Source organism: Borostomias antarcticus (assembly GCF_949987555.1).
Source record: "Borostomias antarcticus genome assembly, chromosome: 22".
NCBI classification, from domain to species: Eukaryota; Metazoa; Chordata; class Actinopteri; order Stomiiformes; family Stomiidae; genus Borostomias; species Borostomias antarcticus.
In genome coordinates, this window is record NC_140255.1 from 13,502,049 (window position 1) to 13,512,049 (window position 10,001).

A 10,001-nucleotide genomic window follows, 5' to 3' on the forward strand; every position below is an offset into this window, starting at 1 on the left:
GAGAGAGAGAGAGAGAGAGAGAGAGACAGAGAGGAGGAGGGAGGGAGAGAGGCCGAGAGATAAATGTACATTTACAATAACGATGGTTACCATTTTGATAGGGTCAGCCAATCAATAATTCCTATTTCATATCCTAATTAGTAAACCCTTGTCATGACAAGATTAAGAAACACGTCAAACAAACACAGTCACTGATTTCCTCCGCTATCCACCTTCAACAGGAAGTGGACCTTCTCTCCCGACGAGCGCATCTGTGCGTAGCAGCGCTCCAGACGCTCGGGGCGGTCCTCCAGGCCCAGCGGAGCGTCTCTCTTGCCCTCGCGCCGGTCGTAGAGGGGGCTGGCGGCCCAGGCGCTCATGCAGGCCTGGATCTCCTCCACGTGGTCCTTGGTCCTCTGCAGACGCTGCTCCAGCTCGCACACGCGCTCGCGCACCTCCTGGATGTACTCCCAGATACCTGCGCATGCGTGTGTGTGTGTGTGTGTGGTTGGGGAAGAAGGGCCATGGCAAGGCGGAGAGGTTACACTTCGCTTCACGGCGGCTGCGCTCGCACACGGCAGGAGCTCAAGAGACGAGGAGGAGTCAGAGACGAGTCTTTACCGCCGTGAGACCGGCTCCGCCCCCTCACGCCCTGTCACTTCGCGTTACGCTCCTGCGCTAGCGTGGCGTAGGGGCCGACTGTAGGGGATACGGCCGTTCACGTCGCCTCGCCTCGCCGCTACGGATCTATTTGACCGCAGACGTGTCCTGGGGACCCCCGTCGCACTTTCTTTAAGGGGCCTAAGTGCACAGGGCGTGGGGACCGCGTTCGGCGCTGACAGGATGGAGGAGCTCGGAGAGCTCGGTGACCCCCGCTCGTCCGCTGACCCCCCCGCGGTCGGACGGCAGAGTGCCCCGCCGTGTTCCCGCTCGTTTCCACTCTGCTGGCTACCTCTCCTGCTAGACCCGTTCATCAAGGAACGCCCCCGGGGGCTCCGAGAGCCACGCACTACCCACGCTGCTCTGTGTGTGTTGGTGGGTGTGTGTGTGCGCGCGTGAAGTGTACTGCATCAATGATTGAACACCTTCGCAGTCTACATCCAGAGATGCTGACCCTCTGGGAGGTGTTGGGTGATGTCACTGCCATGGCGTACAATGCTCCTGTCCGTTCTGCTACGAGCGCAACGAGGGGGGAAGGAAAAGGGAGATCGCTAATAACATCAGTATAGCGCCCAGGTGCACAACATTGCAGAGTTGTGAAAAACGCATGAGGGTCGGAACTGACGTTTCAACCGCTCCGCCCAGCGCTGTGTTTGAAGCAGGCCGAAGAGGGAGAGAGAGAGAGAGAGAGAGAGAGAGAGAGAGAGATAGAGAGAGAGAGGGAGGGAGGGAGAGAGAGAGAGAGAGAGATAGAGAGAGAGACAGGGAGGGAGGGAGAGAGAGAGAGAGAGAGAGAGAGAGAGAGAGGGAGGGAGGGAGAGTTAAAGAGTGAGAGATAGAGAGAGAGAGAGAGAGAGAGAGAGAGAGGGAGGGAGGGAGGGAGGGGGAGAGAGAGAGGGAGGGAGGGAGAGAGAGAGAGAGAGAGAGAGAGAGAGAGAGAGAGAGAGAGAGAGAGAGAGAGAGAGGGAGGGAGACGCTGGGTTGAAACGGCGACGGTGACCCGCTGACCTTCGCTGTTCCAGCTGATGTCCCCCTCCGCCTCTTGGAGCCGGGCGTCGATGTCTCTGAGCTGACCCTGGACCAGCGGGTACTCCACCTCCAGCACCGAGCGCAGCACCTGCGGCGGGCGGCGACGCAACGTCCTGATTATACACATTCAGAACTTAACGCATAGTAGAAAGTCATGGGGTAAATGTTTATTTTACAAACTTAACGATCCTCCCTCTTGAGCACCTATTGTATTTTTAGTTTGCTATTCTTGCACTTTGCCTTCAGCACTAGATTATGCTCTTAGTCACTTGTTTTAGAAAGAAGATGAGTTCTGGCAAGTAGTAGTCCGTTGGTTTTTCCTATGATTCCATTATTATAAATCGTTTTGGATAAAGTGTCAGTTAAATGACTGTAATGTAATGAAAAATATAATGTTGTTTTAAAAAACGTCTTAACTAAATGTTTAGCATATCCTTAAGCACCAGACATTATCCTGTATCATGCAGTACCCAGCAATGAGCAAACAGATCTGTTCCATGTCGTCCAACCTCTTCTCACCTTGTTGTAGCGTACTGCAGTGAGCTCCAGGTTGGCCATGTACTGCCACAGCTGCCCCCTGCTGGTGTAGAGCTGCTCTGCAGTGTCAGGGATGGCCTCCGTCTGTCCGGCCGCCAGGTACCTCACCTCCCGTAACACTGACACCAGCTGGGGGGAGAGAGAGAGAGAGAGAGAGAGAGAGGGAGAGGGAGAGGGAGAGGGAGAGGGAGAGGGAGAGGGAGAGAGAGAGAGAGAACAAGGAGGGAGGGAAAGAGAGTGAGAGAAGGAAGGAGGGAAAGAGAGTGAGAGGAGGGAGGGAGAGAAGGAGAGGGAGAAAGAAAGATAGGGTTGGGTACCATACAAAACATTAGACCATGTGATATTTTCTCTGTATTGAACACGGCGACATCGAATGCCAGTCGCTTGTGTTGAGTCTGTAGTGAAAGCAGGAGTAGATTTCCCTGTGCGTCACCTGGGGGTTGAAGTTACATCACCTGGGGGTTGAAGTTACGTTACCTGGGGGTTGAAGTTACGTTACCTGGGGGTTGAAGTTAGGTTACCTAGGGGTTGAAGTTACGTTACCTGGGGGTTGAAGTTAGGTTACCTGGGGGTTGAAGTTAGGTTACCTGGGGGTTGAAGTTGACAGCAATGAGCCGTGTGGCCGGGTCTCTGCTGATGAGCGGCAGGTTGAGGTTGAACTGGGACTTCTCCCCCACCGACTCAGTCCACGCCTCGTACAGATGGCGGGAATACCTGAGGGTGCAGCCAAATCTCTTTCTCAACTTCTATCGCTCTTTTTCTTATTTTCCCATATATTTCCATTCCGTACTACTTATGTCAGTATCTATTCTCAGCGCTATACATTTTGTATACAACTCATCTAGGCGCTAAGACAGAGCAACGAACCACTGATACTGTATATGAGATCTTCCACGGGAGACGACGTGAGCTGAAACAATACCACATAATCAACTCTGAAACACTGTGAGCTACTGTGACAACAACCCCAAGGCTTCAGAGGTGGGACGCAGACAGGACCAGAGAGCAGCTCCGCCCCCCACTCCCCCCCTCCAACCCCCCACCCACCCCCCGCTGATCTGAGACAAGACAGAGGGTAATACCAGGATAAATACCATATGAGCGACTCTGTTCATCTGTAACGCACCCGGGACCAGACAATATGTCAGGCTATTCTCTGGCTGTATCAATCTGTAAATAGCCCCTGATTATGATGAAGACTTTAGAGCACCGAGCGTCTCCTTATTGGATTTCTGCTGTAAGGTTCATTTCCTGATAGTGGTGCAGCAGACGCAGAGGCAATCATACGACCTCACCCAGGTCATAAATCAACATGAGTTTTGTCTGGGTGTAATGACTGAGGATGGGTAATAATCGTCCCGACTGGATTATGTCCGTGGCAGCAGTGACGGCAGTGCTGATTATGACAGCATAACAAGCGCTCCTAATGTCTGAGGGGAGTGAGCGTAGAGGGCAGTGGGCGGTTGCAGTTCATCATCCCATTAGACTGGGTGCAGGGATATCATGACGGGAAGGGTGATATTAGGCGTGTCACGCAGAAAGAATGTAGTGTGTGTGTGTGTGTGTGCGTGTTTGTGTGTGTGGGTGCGTGTGTGAGAATGAGTGTGTACATGCTGTATTTACGTATGTGTGTGTGTGTGTATGTTAAAAAACACACGCACGCACTCATGCATACAAAAAACGGTCATTTAAACCCAATAGGATGCTTTGTCTTGCAGCTTAGATGTTGAATGTGGTCTAAAGGGCCATTTCTCACAGGGCATCAGTGAGTGGAGACAGAGTGTGTGGGATTATGAAACCCCAGTGAAATAATCTACAGAGCACAGCCTCAGTAATGAGGACATAAATCATGTCCGGGGCTGTGGGTCTCCACGTCGCCCGTCTCAACACTATTCCTCTGTGGCTTTTTCATGAATGTAATCCACTTGGTTAACACAATCACGGAATGGCTCCATTTCAGAAGAGTTGCCGCAAAACTACCACAGGGAGATGGGTGAGAACAAGATATGTATTGTTTGGTTAAAGGCAGCCTGCGGAGTAACAATTATTCGGGTTCTACAGTGTTTGCAGAATAACAATGTTCTATTCTGTTCTCACTAGAGGCCATGGTCAGAATAACAACCCGGCCCAAACAGACCTGTCCAGTAATTGCATCATCTCCTCGTATTTCTGGATGACCTTCTGTCCATCTGCCGACAACAGGCATCTGCAGAGAGGAGAAAGACAGTCAACCAATGGCAAAGAAAACACTATTATCACATACTATGCTTTACATTGTGAAGGGGGCAACTGTCACAAGTGTCGAAAGGAAGTACCAGCTCAGTGGCTGTGTGGTTAGAGTGTTCGCCTTGAGATTGAGAGGTTGGGGGTTCAATCCCTGGCCAAGTCATACCAAAGACTATTTAAAAAAAATTAAAAAAAAGGTACCCAATGCTTCCCTGCATGCCACTCAGCATCAAGGATTGGCTTGGATGTAGGTCCCTGTGACATACTGGCATCATGTCCAGGGGGTGTACTTGTACAATAAGCTGCCTGATGCTAAGGAGTCAGGAATGGGCCACTAGAGTTACTTACTTACTTACTTACTTACTACAGGAAAGTTGTGATATCATACAGAGAGAAAAATACAAAGACAACGATAGAGCCGACACTGACCTCTGGAGAAGAGAGAGGCAGCGAGAGAGAGAACCAGAGGGGGGGACTCACGGGTGCGTTACATATCTGAATTTGGAGAAGGGGGTCTGGATTCGCTCCTGGAGCTGCTGGGTCCACCTCAGGCCCCCGGCAACCACAGGCATGTTCTTATTCACAGGGCCGTACCCTGTTGCGAGACAGAGAGAACACAGTGGAAAACATGTCATGCCACTACGCCTCTGGAAGAATAAACATAATAATGTTATGCTTGTTGTTGTTTTCAAGATTATATAATGATGGTAAAGTATGGCAGACATCAGGGCAGAAAAGGCTCAGCTCAGCAATGATTCCATTGACTGTTTTTCGGTGGTCATCTCACCCAGCTCCTCCACTCTTTGGAGGTGTTTGTTGAAGAGGGCTTTGCTGCTGTCCAGCTCCCTGTCAAACATGCTGACCAGAAGAGGGTACCTGTCCTGGGCGTCCGCTGCCACTAGGGGGCGCTCTAGCAGGCTGCCAAACATGTCCAGGACCTGCACGGAGAAGAGCACGGAAAGAGAAAGAAGGGATGAGGGGGGGGGGGGGGGGGGGTGAGTGTGTGTGTGTGTGTGTGCGCGTGCGTGCGTGTGTACAGTATGTGTGTGTGTGAGAAGCATGCCCATGTGTGTCCCCACAGTCCCCTTGCCTCACCTTGAAGATGTGCTCCAGCCCTGCGGCATCATCAAACGCCTGACAGAAGACTGCCCCTAGGCGTCGGTCCGTGTCCTCAACCTTCAGTCTGAACGCCCTCACGTCCCCATCAAACTCCTGCGGGGAGGCCAACACACACAGACATGATAAAATGCACCAGTACGAACATTATCTGATTTTGAGACCTGAATTGAAAGAAAGTGCACTTCTTTGCTCGAGGGCGTCTTTTCACAGAAACAAAGGCAAAGTACAAACAAGCAGCAGAATTGCAATATGGCTCTCTCGTACCTTGTTACTGACATCCAGACAGTCGTAGGGCTTCTCTGTGAAGACCTTGTAGGTGTCCAGGAAGTCATGGTGCAGCCATTGGACCTGCTGGCTGAGGGATCGACCCCTGATGCCCCCAAACTCCACCTTCTCCAACTTAAGCAGGTCCACCGCAGTCAACAGGATGTCCTATAGAGGGGGGGAGGGTAGGTAGCCTGGCGTTGCCATCCGTATCATGTGAACCCACATTCTGTTTCTCTCCGCAGATCAGTCTGGCAACGCTCCCATTAGGAGAGATTTCCACCTGGTCTGTTCTTGACCAGGCCAATCACAACAGTTTATCTAATTACGGGGCAGGTTTGATACAATGACTGTACCCACTTGATACGATGATAGGATGACTAACGCACGTTTGATATGCCCCTTGGAAATCGAAAATGAACTGAGCATTTCCTGAACCTTAGGTCTGGTGAAGCCAGGCTAGAGGGCAGGGGGCTTTAAAAAAAAGCCAGCCAGTCATATCTCAATTTGCTGAGTGCAATCTAACGTGAAAAATTGTCCTCCGGCTGCTGACATATAGTAACAATCCCCTCACCTGTATGGTTCTGACTCGGTGTATGAAGCGGTCCAGTCCAGCAAAGACCATGTGAGGGGAGTAGTCCCACGGCTGCACCTCCCTGCTGTCCTTCTGGTACCGGTCCAGACTGGCCCGGCGCTCCTCATAGGTCTGCCTGAAGAGCTGGAGGACCTCCAGGGTGGTCTGCACCTTCAGCAGGCTCTCGGACACCTCCCCCTTCAGAACCTCCTCTGGGTTCAGGTACACGCGAGCCTGGCGGGGTTGGAGAACAGAGGGCGTACAGGTTAGAGGTCAAGGTTCACACGAGCCTGGCGACCACAGAGAGACTAGAGGTGAGGGTTGAGGTAATGCTCCCTAGATGCTCAATGAATGACTGTGTCAACTAAGCCTAACCCTAACCTTAAACAGCTGTTACTTTAAGAAAGATGCAGATGATAGTTAATACAGTAGGCTTAGCAGGGTTAGTTAGCTTCAGTTTATGTCATGGAACACTGCAACTAAATACATTACTAGGACGTCTGGATATGTATGTATGCTGCATATACATGTACAGCTCAAAAATAGAAACTGTCTTACAGGTGGCATCCTCATAGACCTGGAGTGAAAGCGAGCGTGGCGCTGTGTGCTGTACCTGCTGTATGAGGAGGTTGCAGGTCTCCTGGAGGAGCACGATGAGGCGCGCTGGCGTGTTGTAGTAGCGGGAGTTGGCCCACACCAGACACACGGCGTGCATCAGAGGTGCGATCTGACTTCTGATCTCGGGGAACTCTGCGCTCTCCAGGCCGTCAAAGTGGCACTGCAGGGGGCTCAGGTAGACGCAGACGTCCCTGGCCTCCTCCAGGGCTGACACACACAGAAATAGATCATATACACATTTTATTCTAATTATACGGTTGATGCACACACGCTCCTAAACGACATTTATAGAATTGAAACTACATGTATGCTATGTATTTGCGTAGGTCTTCAGAATCCCTAATGTTGAACTATATTTATAGCATAATTTACGGTACAACCCGGTAAAGCTGCAAGAAGACAAATCTGATGAGTTGTACAGTATGTTACAAAATGAATCACTTCAGTCGATGGCCACTATAAAAATTGGTATAATTTATGATTCTATCCTTTTTCGTTTTTTTTGGTGCAGGCCATATTGGATTTTGCCAATATGGCCATCCCATAAGGTGCCCGTCTTGGCGCCTGTCAAAAAACGATGAAGTATGGTATGGGCAACATCTGGACCAAATATGGTGCTTATGGAAGAATCTGAACCAAACAGCCCTTATAATGCCCTATACCAGCCGTGACTATTATCAACGAGCATATCATTAGGCCCAATTATCACAGCATGTTATCATCATCCAATGATCATTAGGTCACTAGTGATGACACCTCACCTGCTAGGACGTCCTGCAGCATGTTTTTAAAGGCGGGGTAATAGCTGCTCTCCATGGCCTCCAGCAGATCCGCCATCTTGGTCACCTTGGAGGACCGGAACTGGGAATGGATGCACTCCAGATCTGCATACCTACAGGAGGGAGGGAGAGAAGGAGGGAGGGAGGGGGAGAGAGAGAGAGAGAGAGAGAGAGAGAGAGAGGGAGAGAGAGAGAGAGAGAGAGAGAGAGAGGGATTGGGGATTGGGAATCATCTTTGTTTCTTGTTTGGTGGGCTATAGAAGATGTAGGTCCAACGGATGAGGTCTCTTAGAATCTTTTGAGAATCACTTTTACGTCACACAAGGGTCTGCGAGGCTCCACTGACATCCAATCCAGGACTACAGGCTGAATTTGTGAATCTCCTTAAGCCAACTTTAGGAGTTTGGATTAGTGAGACCCAGTGTTGCTCTCACCTGTTCCTCCAGAAGAGCAGCTCGGTGCTGGGCGTCGGGCTCCTGCCCTCCAGGAGAGGCTCAGACGAGTCCTTCTTCAGGACCGCACCGATCTGGTGACTCCACTCAATCACCACCGACTCTATGGAGTGGATGATGCTCTTGTCCACCACATCCCCCCTACCAGAGGCAATAGATGGAGGAACGGATGGATAAATGAATGAATGAACACAGCCCTTTATTGAACGTCATGTACTGTATGCTTAATAAAGGCCTATTGTACAAATGAATGCATCTTTAAGTAATACAATAGGCCTTTATTAAGCACTTACAGTATATGCATATGCACAGTACATTCTTAGGTTTTAAGGTGAAAAAACCCAGAGGATTCCATTTAGGCCTGGTCATTTCTGGTGGTCAACTCAACCCACTGGTGTCATCCAGGGTATCTTACGGTCAGAAGTATATAGAGCATACCCACTTCTTTTTCCATGGACACATATACCAACTTGCACACTATCAGATGATAGAGTTATAGCAGATTAAATCACCAGGACACCACTGAGCGTACCTTTTGTCTCTGTCCAGGGAAGCCTGCTCTACTCTCTCTGACCCGGGGGGCAGGGGCAGCAAGGTCTTGCCTTTGACTTGGCCAGACACCACAAACACGTTGGTCTTCAGGGAGTGGACATGGCGCCTGATGTCTTGGGAAACCACCTGTGGCCAGTCACCGTGGTTTCTCCCATTGGACAACAAGGGGACTACAACCTGGATGGGGATTGGAGTTTTTGAGCCATCAATATTATTTCAATGAATGTATGCTATTGAATTTTTTTTATTTTTTTTTACGTGATTTAATGTGAAATTATATTCATGAATTAATTAAATATATGCATTAATTGAATACATTGCCTTTGTGATTGGACGGATCGCAGGCGGCCATGATTGGACATGCACTGACGCACCTGTTGCGAATAACTTGTGAACTACAACTTACCTCCTCCACCAGCGCGGAGAATTGATCAAGCGGGGCGTAAGACAAGTCCCCATAGACCAAATTACTTCTCATAGAATCAGGAGTTAAGGCGGTTTTGCTCCGTTTGACGAAGTAAACAGCCTTATTTTTGGTGGTCGTTGGGAATACAACAGTGGGCAGCAAAAGTCCTGCAGCATTCAAAGACACGACCAGCGTGACGTGGTCGGTTTTGTCTAAAAACTCCTGAATAACTTGCTTGTTCTCTTCCGTAGAGATGCATTTCTGCCATCGGTCCTGCTTCAGTTTCAGAGTTTTCAACACGTAGTCTGCTATGAATTCCAATCGTTTGTCCTCCGCCGGTGAATCTTCCATATTCTCAGCGTTCCTCTCAGCCCACTGTCCCGGGTCAGCGTGAGGGCTTGTGTATAAAGTGATTGTCCCTTGGCCTCCATAGTAACGCAGTGTTTGCATTAATGAACCCGTTGCTTGGAGGACAAAAGGGACCTCCTGGCTGGCACTGACCCTTGTCCTTCTCACACGTGGATTAACCTGCAACTGCTTGTTTGTGTTTGCTTGAAAAATTATGTTGGTAAAGAATTCAATGCCTGATTATAGGGTCTTACTGTAGTTACAACTCACAAGGCACATAAAAACGCTGCAATAGTCAAAGGCCGCCACAAAGTGGCATCAGTGGAGTAAAATAAACTTTCTGACTCGAACCACTCATGCTAAATTATGTGTTTCATTCCAAAACCCCATCCATTTCGAACCGTGGTCTACAACTATTTATCCCCCAAGATCGCCATGATAAAGACTCATATGTCTTC

At 49.8% G+C, this 10,001-nt stretch overlaps 1 protein-coding gene across 1 annotated transcript in view; it reads right to left on the minus strand.

Moving 5' to 3' along the window:
• The window catches only part of dnah9 (dynein, axonemal, heavy chain 9), a gene marked incomplete at both ends in the record, with an annotated part of 99,135 nt that extends 89,589 nt beyond the window's left edge, over positions 1–9,546 (minus strand). The window contains 15 exons of the mRNA XM_084456483.1: positions 213–457; positions 1,648–1,756; positions 2,188–2,334; positions 2,793–2,919; positions 4,343–4,411; positions 4,912–5,026; positions 5,219–5,369; positions 5,527–5,643; positions 5,815–5,982; positions 6,389–6,622; positions 7,002–7,213; positions 7,768–7,898; positions 8,220–8,378; positions 8,770–8,966; positions 9,196–9,546. Of these exons, the coding sequence (XP_084312609.1) occupies positions 213–457; positions 1,648–1,756; positions 2,188–2,334; positions 2,793–2,919; positions 4,343–4,411; positions 4,912–5,026; positions 5,219–5,369; positions 5,527–5,643; positions 5,815–5,982; positions 6,389–6,622; positions 7,002–7,213; positions 7,768–7,898; positions 8,220–8,378; positions 8,770–8,966; positions 9,196–9,546 (2,532 nt within the window). The remainder of the gene's footprint in view (positions 1–212; positions 458–1,647; positions 1,757–2,187; positions 2,335–2,792; positions 2,920–4,342; positions 4,412–4,911; positions 5,027–5,218; positions 5,370–5,526; positions 5,644–5,814; positions 5,983–6,388; positions 6,623–7,001; positions 7,214–7,767; positions 7,899–8,219; positions 8,379–8,769; positions 8,967–9,195) is intronic.
• Positions 9,547–10,001: the final 455 nt, after the last annotated feature.